The 14,508-nt window shown below is 37.5% G+C and overlaps 1 protein-coding gene across 1 annotated transcript in view; it reads left to right on the top strand.

Moving 5' to 3' along the window:
• Positions 1–14,508, top strand: part of SNAPC1 (small nuclear RNA activating complex polypeptide 1) — a 36,087-nt gene that overhangs the window by 13,493 nt on the left and 8,086 nt on the right. The window contains exon 8 of the mRNA XM_049611528.1: positions 5,872–6,022. Within this exon, the coding sequence (XP_049467485.1) occupies positions 5,872–6,022 (151 nt within the window). The remainder of the gene's footprint in view (positions 1–5,871; positions 6,023–14,508) is intronic.

Here is a 14,508-nt window from a genome sequence, read left to right as displayed (position 1 = left end):
TTTTAGATTCTATATTGTTTATTTCTGCTCTGATCTTTATTATTTCTCTTCTTCTGCTGGGTTTAGGCTCTTTGCTGTTCTGCTTCTATTTCCTTTAGGTGTGCTGTTAGATTTTGTATTTGGGATTTTCCTTGTTTCTTGAGATAGGCCTGGATTGCAATGTATTTTCCTCTCAGGACTGCCTTCGCTGCATCCCAAAGCATTTGGATTGTTGTATTTTCATTTTCGTTTGTTTCCATATATTTTTAAATTTCTTCTCTAATTGCCTGGTGGACCCATTCATTCTTTAGTAGGGTGTTCTTTAACCTCCGTGCTTTTGGAGGTTTTCCAGGCTTTTTCCTGTGGTTGATTTCAGGCTTCATAGCATTGTGGTCTGAAAGTATGCATGGTATGATGTCAATTCTTGTATACTTATGAAGGGCTGTTTTGTGACCCAGTATGTGATCTATCTTGGAGAATGTTCCATGTGCACTCGAGAAGAAAGTATATTCTATTGCTTTGGGATGCAGAGTTCTATATATGTCAAGTCCATCTGATCCAATGTATCATTCAGGGCCCTTGCTTCTTTATTGACTGTGTGTCTAGATGATCTATCCATTTCTGTAAGTGAAGTGTTAAAGTCCCCTGCAATTACCACATTCTTATCAATAAGGTTGCTTATCTTTGTGAGTAGTTGTTTTATATATTTGGGGGCTCCCGTATTCGGCGCATAGACATTTATAATTTTTAGCTCTTCCTGATGGATAGACCCTTTAATTATTATATAATGCCCTTCTTCATCTCTTGTTACAGCCTTTAAAGTCTAGTTTATCTGATATAAGTCTGGCTACTCCAGCTTTCTTTTGACTTCCAGTAGCATGATAGATAGTTCTCCATCCCCGCACTTTCAATCTGAAGGTGTCCTCAGGTCTAAAATGAGTCTTTTGTAGACAGCAAACAGATGGGTCTTTTTTTTTAAATCCGTTCTGATACCCTATGTCTTTTGGTTGGCACATTTAGTCCATTTACGCTCAGTGTTATTGTAGAAAGATATGGGTTTAGATTCATTGTGTTGTCTGTAGGTTTCATGCTTGTAGCAATGTCTCTGGTAGTTTGTCTCACAGGATCCCCCTTAGGATCTCTTGTAGGGCTGGCTTAGTGGTGACGAATTCCTTCAGTTTTTGTTTGTTTGGGAAGACCTTTATCTCTCCTTCTATTTTAAATGACAGACTTGCTAGACAAAGGATTCTCGGCTGCATATTTTTTCTGTTCATCATATTGAAGATCTCCTGCCATTCCTTTCTGGCCTGCCAAGTTTCAGTAGAGAGATCCGTCATGAGTCTTATCAGTCTCCCTTTATATGTTAGAGCACGTTTATCCCTAGCTGCTTTCAGAATTTTCTCTTTATCCTTGTATTTTGCCAGTTTCACTATGATATGTCGTGCAGAAGATCGATTCAAGTTACGTCTGAAGGGAGTTCTCTGTGCCTCTTGGATTTCAATGCCTTTTTCCTTCCCCAGTTCAGGGAAGTTCTCAGCTATTATTTCTTCAAGTACACCTTCAGCACCTTTCCCTCTCTCTTCCTCCTCTGGGATACCAATTATGCATATATTATTTCTCTTTAGTGCATCACTTAGTTCTCTAATTTTCCCCTCTAAAAATCCCCTGGATTTTTTTATCTCTTTTACTCAGCTTCCTCTTTTTCCATAATTTTATCTTCTAGTTCACCTATTCTCTCCTCTGCCTCTTCAATCCGAGCCGTGGTTGTCTCCATTTTGCAGTTCATTTATAGCATTTTTTAGCTCCTCCTGACTGTTCCTTAGTCCCTTGATCTCTGTAGCAATAGATCCTCTGCTCTCCTCTATACTGTTTTCAAGCCCAGCGATTAATTTTATGACTATTATTCTAAATTCACTTCCTGTTATATTGTTTAAATCGTTTTTGATCAGTTCGTTAGCTGTTGCTATTTCCTGGAGTTTCTTTTGAGGCGAATTCTTCTGTTTCATCACTTTGGATAGTCCCTGGAGTGGTGCGGAACTGCGGGGCACTTCCCCTGTGCTGTCTTGAATAACTTGCGTTGGTGGGCAGGGTTGCAGTCAGACCTGATGTCTGCCCCCAGCCCACTGCTGGGGCCACAGTCAGACTGGCGTGTACCTTCTCTTCCCCTCTCCTTGGGGTGGGATTCACTGTTGGGTGGCGTGGCCCGTCTGGGCTACTTGCACACTGCCAGGCTTGTGGTTCTGGGGATCTGGCGTATTAGCTGGGGTGGATTGGCAAGGTGCACAGGGGCAGGAGGGGCAGGCTCAGCTTGCTTATCCTTCGGTGATCCACTTTGGGAGGGGCCCTGTGGCACTGGGAGGGAGTCAGACCCGCCGCTGGAGGGATGGATCTGCAGAAGCACAGCATTGGATGTTTGTGTGGTGCAAGCAAATTCCCTGGCAGGAACTGGTTCCTTTTGGGATTTTGGCTGGGGGATAGGTGAGGGAGATGGCGCTGGTGAGGGCCTTTGTTCCCCGCCAAGCTGAGCTCTGTTGTCCTGGGCTGAACAACTCTCCCTCCCGTTGTCCTCCAGCCTTCCCGCTCTCCGAGCAGAGCTGTTAGCTTATAACCTTCCAGATGTCAAGTCCCACTTTCTGTCAGAACACACTCCGTCCGGCCCCTCCGCTTTTGCCAGCCAGACTTGGGGGCTCTGCTTGGCCGGCGGGCTGCCCCTCCGCCCCGGCTCCCTCCCACAAGTCCGTGTAGTGCGCACCGCCTCTCCGCCCTCCCTACCCCCTTCCGTGGGCCTCTTGTCTGCGCTTGGCTCCAGAGAATCCATTCTGCTAGTCTTTTGGCGGTTTTCTGGGTTATTTAGGCAGGTGTAGGTGGAATCTGGGTGATCAGCATGACGTGGTGAGCCCAGCGTCCTCCTATGCCGCCATCTTCCCCTCTCACCCCTTAACATTTATTTTTGAGAGAGAGAGACAGAGTGCAAGCAGGGAAGAGGCAGAGAGAGAGGGAGACACAGAATCCAAAGCAGGCTCCAGGCTCTGAGCTGTCAGCACAGAGCACTACGTGGGGCTCCAACTCATGAACTGTGAGATCATGACCGGAGCCAACTTCGGACGCTTAACCAACTGAGCCACCCAGGCGCCACAATACATGTATGTAGTTTAAAAAGTCTAATACTACTACAGAGCTCATATAACCCAGCAGTCTCCTGCTCCACGGCTTCCACCCCAGAATTCCTAATCCATCTTTAACTTTTTCTCTTTCAGTTATCTTTTCTGGTGTTTACTTGGAATTTTGACACTGTTGTTTGTTATTGTCTTCCAGCTTTTGATATTCTTGATCATGGAAGGTTTTAGGACTTTCTATCCCTGGAATTTTGAAATTTCATGATAATGTAACTTGGTGTGGGTCTTTTTTTTCCCCATCACTGCCCTTGGCTTTCAGGGCAGGCATTCTTTTAATCTGATAGCCTTCAGTTATGAGGAGTTTTTTATATTGTTTCTTTGACAGTATTTTTGCTGCATTCTTGCTTCTTCTCTTGAATTTTCATTTTCTTATTTTTGTTTTCTGTTTTCAACCCATTTCCAGGAAGACTGCCTAAACTTTGTCTTCTGATCCATTATTTGAATTGTTTATTTCTGCTGACCTTTTTTTATTGCTAAGATTTTTTTTCTTCTCTGAATCTTTTCTTACTTAAAAAATTTTTTTTTTCTGGAGGCACTGTCTTTATCTTTTATCTGTTTGAGGATGCTACAGTGTTTTGAAGTTTCCTCCTTTCTCCCTAGAGTTCCTATTTTTGTTTATTTTGATCTCTTTCATTTTGGTGGCTTTGTTGAAACATTTGAAGAGCCTTAGATCATATTTAAGAGTGGTCATATAGAGCTACAACTTTTAGCCTCAGTATTTCTTTTCCTTGGATCTGGTCATTTTTACCAGACAGCTTGTCTGCAGGAAGGAGAGGTAAATAAACCAGGCTGCCAATGTTTTGGGAGCCTACAGAGAGAGTCCCTCAAGAGGCTTACTGTTCCTTATGCAGATTTCACCTAACTCCTGGGTTGTCAGTGAGAGACTCTGTCCCCTTCTTCTATTACACCATTCCTCAACCCTGCAGCTTAGCCTCTCCAGAGAGCAAGCCTCCTGTTTTCTGCAGGAGGTCAGTTGTTGAGTTTTGAGGTTGGGAAACAGGACACAATTACTTCTGTAGATTTTCAGCCTATCTGCCATTTTTGTTGTCCCATTTCTTTTCTTTTCTTTTCTTTTTTTTTTAATGTTTATTTAGTTTTGAGAGAGAGAGGGACACAAAGTGTGAGTAGGGGAGGGGCAGAAAGAGAGGGAGACACAGAATGCAAAGCAGGCTCCAGGCTCTAAGCTGTCAGCATAGAGCCTGATGCAAGGCTCCAACTCATGAAGTGTGAGATCATGACCTGAGCCAAAGTCAGACACTTAACCAACTGAGCCACCTAGGCGCCCCTTTGTTGTCCCATTTCTGATGACTAATTCCTGATCCACTTGGATCAGCTTGCTTTCTAGTAACTTCCTCAATATAGGCAGTTAGATTTCAAATTTCTTCATTCACTTCAATCAGCTACCACTCACTGTTTCTACTGCTAACATTTTTTTAGCAGCTGCATTGTTTTCTGTTAGCTCTGTTTTGTGAATTTATTCATTTTTAGCTTCTTACTTTCATGTTAGTGGCATTTTAGGAGAGAGCACTGATAAACTTATGTGCTCAATCCCATATTTTTTCCTTTTTTCATGAATCCAAGAATGTCTGTATTCTGTGGGAAATTACTATCATTTTCTAGTTGTAGAAATGAAAAGGAATAAAAAAAGTTAAAAGTGACTGTAGATTTGTTAATGTTACATATAGGTATCTCACAGTAAATTGAGTACAAAATATTGTTGAACGAAGAACAATAAATTAATTAATCCAAATTGTTTTAAACCAGAACTGTTTCCATATAATATAGTGCTAATTGATATTTAATGTGTATCTTTAGACATAATGAAATACTTTTTAAAAGTTATTAAAGAATTAAATTATAATTCCCATAAAGTGTTAATAGAGTGTGTCATAGCATAGCTGCAGATTTTTTCTTTATTGAGACACAATTAACATATAATGCATGATAGTTTTTAAACAATTGTTAATACCTGCACTGCATACATGGCATTAACTGAAAACTCCTGTGAGAACTCTGCTTAAGCAAGTAAGGGAATTCATTGACTGATGAAACTAAAATGTCCTTGCACCGTCCCTCCATTTCTTACCTGCTGTGTTGCTTTTACTGTCTTCAGGTGTTCTTCCTGACAGCCCTCTTTGCTGTGGTGCCAGCTTTAGGTTCAATAGAAAGGGAGAATTTTCCTTCCTGATAGTTAACTAGAACTCTAAAATGGAGAGTTATTTCTCCATTTTATTATTCTGGCCATGATAGAGATCACATGCCCAAAATCAGTGGCCATGGGAATGTGAAACTTTTGACTAGGTCAGCGGCACATACCTGGAACCAGGCATAAAGTAGTTCCACTCAAAACATATGGTGGTAACTAGGGAACATAAGTGTTATTAGAAGAAAGGAAAAATAGGTTATTAGACAGTAAAAAACAGTACTCATCCTTTACACCTGTTTCCCAGCCATGCACCTACAACTACATTTTAACCCAACAACTACATTTTTCACCCAGTTTGAGTAGTTGCTGATGACACTCCAGAGAGGCTTTCCTATTGTAAAGATAAAAGAGTATATATATGCAACAAGTGTTAAGCCAGCATTATGGTAAAGTACTTTATGATTTTTATTTTTCCTCCTCTTTGATTGTATATGCTTCTTTCCCTAAATTATCCATCAGTTGGATTCATTTTGTGATTCATTGTGGTTAATTGGATTTCTCACTCTCAAGGCATCCAAGTCAAGAAGGCACCGTCAAGTCAAACTTGACTCTTCTGACTCTGATTCTGCATCTGGTCAAGGACAGATCAAAGCAACTAGGAAAAAAAGAAATAAAGAAACATTGAAATCAGCAGGAAGGAAGATGTCTTCCAAAAACAGAGGTAACTTTTTAAAGTCTTTTTGAGACTCAACAAGGGATAATGGGTCTTATTCAAAGCCTCCCCTTACCATTTTTTTTAAGTTATATTCCTATTTTATTTTCATTTTTTAAAAATTCTTTATTTAAAAATTTTTTTAAGTTCATTTATTTATTTTGAGAGAGAGAGAAAGAGTGACAGAGGGAAAGGGAGAGAGAGAATCCTAAGCAGGCTCCATGCTGTCAGCACAGAGCCCAATGCAGGGCTCAAACTCACAAACTGAGATCATGACCTGAGCTGAAATCAAGAGTTGGACACTTAACCAACTGAGCCACACAGGCACACCTATATTATTCTTTTAAAATATGTATGTTGTGTGATAATTATGGCCTTAGACAATTTTGCAGAACAAATACATCCAATGGAAACTGGACAAATTACAAAGATAAACATGAGGCTAATAAAGCTATTACATCATATCAAACTTACCTATTTTTTCTTTATTAAAAAGGATTAGACACTTGTTTGAGAACCTTGTGAGATTTAATATAAGAAATAAATTAGTTATCTTAGATTCTTAGAATCTTACTGCTGAAAGGGACCCTAGGAGTCATCAAATTCATCATTTCATAGATGATGAGATTCAGTTCAGGTCCGTACAGATTAAATAACTTGTCCAAAAGTCATGTAGCTATATAGTTATAGAATCAGTCTAGAATTATCCAGAGCATACTTTATTAGTAATTTTTGTGTGTGAAATAATGTATTCTATAAACTGTATTTCCCTTTAGCTGCATTAGTTAAGATGCACCTTTTCTTTTAAAATAGTGTGTCTATAAAATTAACCTTGGTATGTGATTCCTAAAGAAATGACATTTTAATAGTTTAATTTTTAAGAAATTACATTAGGTATTACATATTCACCATACATACACACATAGCAGACTCAGGAGAAAAAAAAAAGCATTAGAAGCATTAGTAAATATTCAGTCTAGTATAAAACACTCCCAGCTTCTAGAGCAGTATAAGAAAATATGTTACAGCCTTTTAGCATTGTTTTCCTTCTTATACTGAGGCACTAGAAGGGGAATTGAAGTTAAATTCCTTTAGCATAGTTCAGATATGATTAAGTTCAGTAACAGTTGCTTGAAGAACACTGAACATTCAGAGGAACAGATACCGTATTTGTTAAGGATAATCAGGAAATACTTCAAAAGCAGATTTCTTTAGTTCTTTTTTACAAGGCTAGCAGATATTGGGAAGAGAACTATTAGACCAATCTCACTTATAAGTATTACTGATAAAAAAATCCTGTTACATGTATCAGAAGAATCCCAGATATAAAACAACTTGACTGGGGTACCTGGGTGACTCAGTGGGTTAAGTGTCCAACTCTTGATTTTGGCTCAGGTCATGATTTCATAGTTCTAGAGAATCAAGCCCTGTGTCGGGCTGTGTGCAGACAGCCTGTTTGGGATTCTGTCTCTCCCTCTGTCTCTGCCCCCAGCCCCACTCACACATGCTCTCTCTCTCAAAATAAACATTAAAAAAAAAAAGAAAAAAAACACCTTGGTGCATTCATTCCAGGATGCAGGGATGGTGCAATTAGGAATCTCAATATAATTTGCCATATAAATAGGTTAAAGAGGAAAATGTAAATTCATTATAACACTAACCCAAGAAGATGTTTGATAAAATCTAGCATCCATTCTTGATTAAAAGAAGAATCCTCTAAATTAGGGGGTCAGCAAAACTGTTGTAAAGGGCCAGAGGGTAAATATTTTAGGCTTCATGGGCTGTCTGATTTCTGTCACATCTACTCAATTCTGCCATCGTAAGGTGAAAGTAACTACAGACAATATATAAATAAATGAGTGTGTTTCAAAAAAAGTGTGTTACAAAAACGGGTGGTAGGGCAGATTTAGCCTGGGTCCATAGTTTGTCAATCCCTGCTCGAGATAAAAGAAGTAGATGGTTATTTCTTTAACTCAGTTTTAAAAAGTGTATGTCGGGGCGCCTGAGTGGCTCAGTCGGTTAAGCGGCCGACTTCGGCTCGGGTCATGATTTCCCTGTCTGCGAGTTCAAGCCCCGCGTCGGGCTCTGTGCTGACAGCTCAGAGCCTGGAGCCTGTTTCAGATTCTGTGTCTCCCTCTCTCTGACCCTCCCCCGTTCATGCTCTGTCTCTCTCTGTCTCAAAAATAAATAAACGTTAAAAAAAAAAATTAAAAAAAAAATAAATTAAAAAAATAAAAAGTGTATGTCAAAAGGCCACCTCATGTTTGTTGGTAATATATAGAAGTATCACAATTGTATTTAATATTGATCTTGAAGGGCTAGGCCTATTAGTGTAATTAGGCAGGAGAGTGAAGTGAGATATGCTTTTTTATAAAGGTTATAAAATTACCATGATTTATAAATGACTGATTTTATGTTTAAAAGTATCTTAAAGAGAATTCACTGAAAAGAAAATAGTAACAAAAAATTTAGTAAAGTAAGGGATACTACTGTGGACCTTACAGAAATTAAGAGGACAATAAATAAAAGTTGGGAATACCTTTTTTAAAAAATATTTATTTATTTTGATAGAGAAAGTGTGAGTGGGAATGAGGCAGAGCCTGATGTGAGGCTTGATCCCCAAAACCATGAGATCATGAGCTGAGCTAAAATCAAGAGCTGGACTGAACTGACTGAGCCACCCAGGTGTCCCTGAATACTTTTGTGCCAATAAGTTAGACAGCTTAGATAAAATGGATATATTTTTTAAAAGACATTTCCAAAACCAAAACAAGAAGAAATAGAGAATCTGAGTAGTTCTATGTTTACTAAAAAATTAAATTCCCAGATGGCTTTGCTGGGAATTCTAGCAAACACTTAAGAAAGGAATACTGTCAATCCTGTTCTTTCTGAAAAAACAAGAAAGAACACTTACCAGCTTATTGATACTATAAGAAAAGACAACTAAAGACCAATATCCCTCATGAAAGTAAATGTAAAAATCCTTACAAACTGTTAGCAAGTTGAATCCACCAGTATATTAAAAGGACAATTTGGTAGGACAAACTAAGGTTTATCCCAGGAATATCAGGCTGGTTTATTTAGGAAATAAACCAACATAATTCACCAAATTAGCAGAATAAAGGAGAAGGACTATATAATCATCTCAATAGATACAGACAAAATATTTGACAAAATCCAGCATCTACTCATGATAAAAGCTCTGGGAAAATTAGCGTTAGAAGGGAACTTCCTCACCCTGATAAAGGACTTCTGTGAAAAACTGTAACTAACATCATACTTAATGGTGAAACCATACTTTTCCCCTAAAATTGGAAACAAGGCAGGGATGACCGCTTGTTGCTCCTCTTACACATCATACTGGAGGTCCTAGCCAGTGAAGTAAGGCAAGAAAAGGAAGAATAGACATTTAGATTGGAAAGGAGGAAGTAATACTATGTCTGTTTGCAAATGAAATTATTTCTTACTCAGAAACTCTCAAAAAATCTACACAGTAGCTACCAGAACTAATAAGTTTAACGAGGTCACAAGGTGCAGGGTTAGTATTTCTCTGTGCTAGCAATGGAATAATTGTTAATTGAAAAAAATGTTAAAAAGTATAACACCCAAAACACCCAATAACACCCAAAACACAAAATACCGTGGTATATAGGTAACAACATATGTTCAGGATCTGCATGCTGAAAACTACAAAACGATGAAAGAAATCAGAAAAATTAAGCAAATAGAGGGATAATATGGACTTCCTGGATTAGAAGACCCAATACGTTAAGAGTCAACTAATCCCAAATTGTTCTGTAGCTTAAATGGAATTCCAATAGAGTTATTTTTTATAAATTAACAAGCTAATTCTTAAGAATATAGGGAAATGAAGAGAAACCAGAGTAGCCAAAACAGTTTTGAGAAATAACTGTAAAGCTTCAGAAATCAAGACTGTGCTCTCTGCAAAAAGACAGACATACAAGGTTAAGACATCCTAGAAATAGATCCATACTTCAATTTTATATTCATATGCAAAAAACAGACCCTCAACTCATACCTCTCATCATTTACAGAAATTAATTTAAAATGATCACAGACCTAAATATAAAACCTAAAATTATGAAACTTATAGACAAAAACATAGAAAATGTGGTCTTAGATTGGGCAAAGACTTTTATACATGACATAATAAATACAAGCCATAAAGGGAAAAAATTGACAAATTGGACTTGCCTCAAATTAAAATTCTTTGGAAGACACTGTTAAGAAAACGAAAATACCAGACTACAGACTGGAGAAAATATTTGTAAAATACAGACCTGATGGAGGTCTTGTATCCAAATATATAAAGAACCATCCAAACTTAATAATAAACAAACAACCCAATTAAAAAATGGGCAAAAGATTTGAGCAGACACTTTGAAAAGAATATATAGATGGCAAATAAACATATCAAAAGATGTTTGACATCTTATAGTTATTAGGAATACAAATTAAAAGCATAATGACATTCTATTTTCCCTGTTGGAATGGCTACAAAAAACAAAAAACAAAACAAAAAAATTGGCAATAACAAAACTGATAAGGACACAAAACAGTTTGAACCTTCGTACATTTCTGGTGGGAATCCAGAATGGTGTATAGTCACTTTAGAAGACTGGCAGCTTCTAATAAAGTTAAACACACAACTTAACCATATGACCTAGCAGTCCTACTACTCCTTGGTATTTACCCAAGAGAAATGAAAAATTATATATTCACATAAAAATTTGTATGTAAAAGTTTATAATGGTTTCATTCATAATTGTGAAAGATTGTAGACAGCTTATATATCTTCAACTGGTCATTGGATAAACCAACTGTGGAGTAAGCATCCAGTGGATACTATGCAGGAATAAAGAAACTACTGATAACATGTGATAGCATGGGCGACTCATATGCATTGTGCTAAATACGGTGCTAAATACATGAAGGAAGACAGATACTAAAGGCATATAAGACATTCTGGAAAAGGCAAATCTGTAGGGGCAGAAAACATTACTGGTTGCTAGGAACTGAGGGTGGGGGGAGGTGTTGACTGCAAAATGGCACAAGGGAAATTTTCGATGTGATAGAAGTGTTCTGTATGGTAATCACACAACTGCATTGTCCAAACTCCTAAACCTGTAATTGAAAATGGTGACTCTTGTTATATGTAAACAATACTTCAACAACCAAAACAAAACCAAATGAGAGGACATAAAGACTGATTAGTTTGATTATATGTAAAAATTCTGGAAGATTAAGACTTTTCTTCTAAGGTACCAAAGAGAACTGAGGTTTCAAAAGCTGCAGGAGCATTTTTTATTAGTAATCAACCTTCACACAAGTGCAGAGAGAGGTCAGCTGACCAGGCTGCTTTCTTAAACCCCTAAAAAACAGGTAGTGAAATAGGGTGTGTGTGTGTGTGTGTGTGTGTGTGTGTGTGTGTTTAATGTAGTTGAGGAACAAAGGAGAAGCAAGTGCAAGATGGGAAAGAAATTAAAGTGTTTTTTTTTAATGTTTATTTTTAAGAGAGGGGGAGGGGGAGGTGCAGAGAAAGGGGGAGGGCAGAGGATATAAAGCGGGATCTGCACTGACAGCACAGAGGCTGATGCGGGGCTCCAACTTACGAACTGTGAGGTCGATGACCTGAGCTGGTCAGATGCTCAACTGACTGAGCCACCTAGGCATCTCAATGAAAGTTTCTTTTCATCTTAAATATTTGGCAGGTGTAACTTATGAAATATCACTTCCTTCACTAACTGTATTTTATTACTTAATGTAGTTGAAACATTTTCATCACCTCTGAAATTAACTTTAAGAACTGGTTCTTTATCACATCCAAGATTTGTTACTGAATTTACTTAGAAGTATTAGGGAGGATTTAACCCGTGAGAAAGAAAGTGGCTCAGAAGGTGTTGTAAATACTCTGAAGCAGAGGTGGTTTGTTAGTCTGTATGTTAATAGAGGTCCATCTGCTTACTTCATAGTTTCTTTTTAATCAAAAATTCATTTCCCTAATGTGAAAGGGTATTTTTGATTTCATGCTTTTTCCAAGAGACACCTTATATTCTATAAAATGCAAAAGAGTTTGTAAAACTACTTGCAGCATATATAATAATGTTAACATTTCTAATTTTAGGGAGCTCTTACCAATTAGTAACAAAAGGGCCACCACTCAGTAGAAAAATTGGCTTAGGAGATGAGCAGGCAATTCACAAAGTGCAGTCAACATGCATATGAAGAGATACTTAATCTCAATAATTAATATAATTTAAAATATGATTTTTATATAATTTGTTAGATTGGCAAAGGTTAAGTATAAGTGAATACCCATTGATAGTGAATGTGTGAAGATGTAGAATCTGAATTTAAGTGGGAGTATAAATTGGCACATCCTTTTCAGACAGCAGTTTGGAATCATCTGTCAAAATTTTAAAGGTATGTGTCTTTCAATGTAGCAATTTAATTTCTCGGAATTTATCCTTTACAAGTGACAAAAATAGGACATTCACTCCAGGATTATTTGAAATGGCAAGTACTAAACAACTCAAATGTATAACATTAAAAAGTTGGGTATATAAATTTGTCAGCCCATATAAAAGAATATTTTGCAGTTATTAAAAAGCTAGAGAAAGTTCTATGTATACGGACATGAAAATATGTTCAAAATCTATCAAGACATTGCTTAGTGAAAATGTTTTTTTATTTTTTTTAATTTTAAAGACTTTTTTTTTTTTTTTTTTTAAGTTTATTTGAGAGAGAGAACGAGAAAGCATGGGAGGGGTAGAGAGACAGGGAGAGAGAGAGAGAATCCCAAGCAGGCTCTGCACTGTCAGTGCGGAGTCCAGTGCAGGGCTTGATCCTGCCAACTGTGAGATTGACCTGAGCCAGAATCAAGAGTTGGATGCTAAACTGACCAAATCACCCATGTGCCCCAAAAATGTCTTTTTAAACAGGAGTATGATTGCATTTCTGTTCATAAAAATATATGTAGACATAAACACAATATATATCATTGAAGAAATCTAGAAGCTTTTTAACAGTGGTTAATTCTCAGGGATGGGATCATGGGGAATTTCCAAGTCCATAAATTTCTGTAATGTTTGAATTTTATGTGATAACTATATGTTACTTTAGTAATCGGGAAAATTCAGAGATTTTTTATTTTTAATAAAATAAACGTAACAATAATTTCATAGGCTTAAGACAAGTAGAAGGATTGGTATGAAAAAAAGTCAGGGTAGTTGGAAGTATAGAGTGACTCCATTTTGCTTGGAGTGTAAAGGATGGGTTGAGGAGTTAATGTAGAAAAATATGTTGAGGATTCTATTGTGACCAGCCCTGAAATGTGGAACCAGCAGACTTTGGTAGGCAGTGGGGAGTCATCTGAGACTTCTGAGCAAGAAAGTGGTATGACCAGTTTTCTTTGAAGAAAATCAATCTGGGAGTAGTATAGTGGGTAGGTGGGGACAAACTGAAAATAGGAACACTAAGTAAAAGGCTGTTTAGGAGTAATGAGCATCTGGCCAGGTGGTGGTAGGAATTAGACAAGCAGACGAACAGATAGGAGAACCAATGTCTATAACCAAACGTAGATGCAATTTAGAGGTATGTCACCAAACACAGAGGCTGATGGAGAGGGGTGAGATAAGGATGCTTAATGCAACTGAAGGAATATTGGTGCCTTTAACAGGAATAATGATCACAGGGTGAAGATTTCTTTTGGGGTAGAATTTGCCCTGATCTGCCTTTTCAGGTTCAATTCCTATAAGAGCCGTCTGGCACATAAGTAACTGCTCAGTGTATTGGTTAGATTTACCTAAATTTGTATTATTCAAGCTCCAGCTATATCTGTTCCCGATCCTAGACCATAGCATGCACATTTCTAGGAGGACATCAGTAATAGTAATGATATGGTTGTGAAGAAGATAGCGGCTATTATTTATGCCACATTTATGATCTGCCACAGTTTTTTCACTTGTCCAAGGTCACCTAGCTATAAATAGAGCTGAGATTTGAATAGCATTCTGTCTGAATACAAGCCTGAATCTTTAATTGCTATACTTGCTGTTTCTCAGGTAACTGGAAATAAGGATCTGGAGCTCAAATTAGACATGCAGTTAGGTACATTGTATTCTAGCTGCATGTCTAGTAACCATTTGTTTTGAGATTGAGCATTAGTCTTTAGTTATAATTGTGTCCCACATTGGTAGCTTTGAGCACAGTATAACCATCTACCTGATACCCTCTGGGGAGTTAGTGTTTGTGATAACTGAGGTTAATGATTTAAATGTCAAAATTTACTTTTTAAAAGTTTATTTATTCTGGTTAATATCTTTCTAAAACATTCTTCTCTATATATTTCTTGTTTTCTACAATGTGCACTTATTTTTATAATGAGAAAAATACTAAAATGTATTTTCTGCTCTCCTTTTTTCTAGAACATTGTACCCTAAACATAAATTTTCTCTTTACGACTCAGAGTTATC

Source organism: Panthera uncia (assembly GCF_023721935.1).
Source record: "Panthera uncia isolate 11264 chromosome B3 unlocalized genomic scaffold, Puncia_PCG_1.0 HiC_scaffold_1, whole genome shotgun sequence".
Taxonomy (NCBI): domain Eukaryota; kingdom Metazoa; phylum Chordata; class Mammalia; order Carnivora; family Felidae; genus Panthera; species Panthera uncia.
This window is presented reverse-complemented; position numbering and strand designations above follow the sequence as displayed.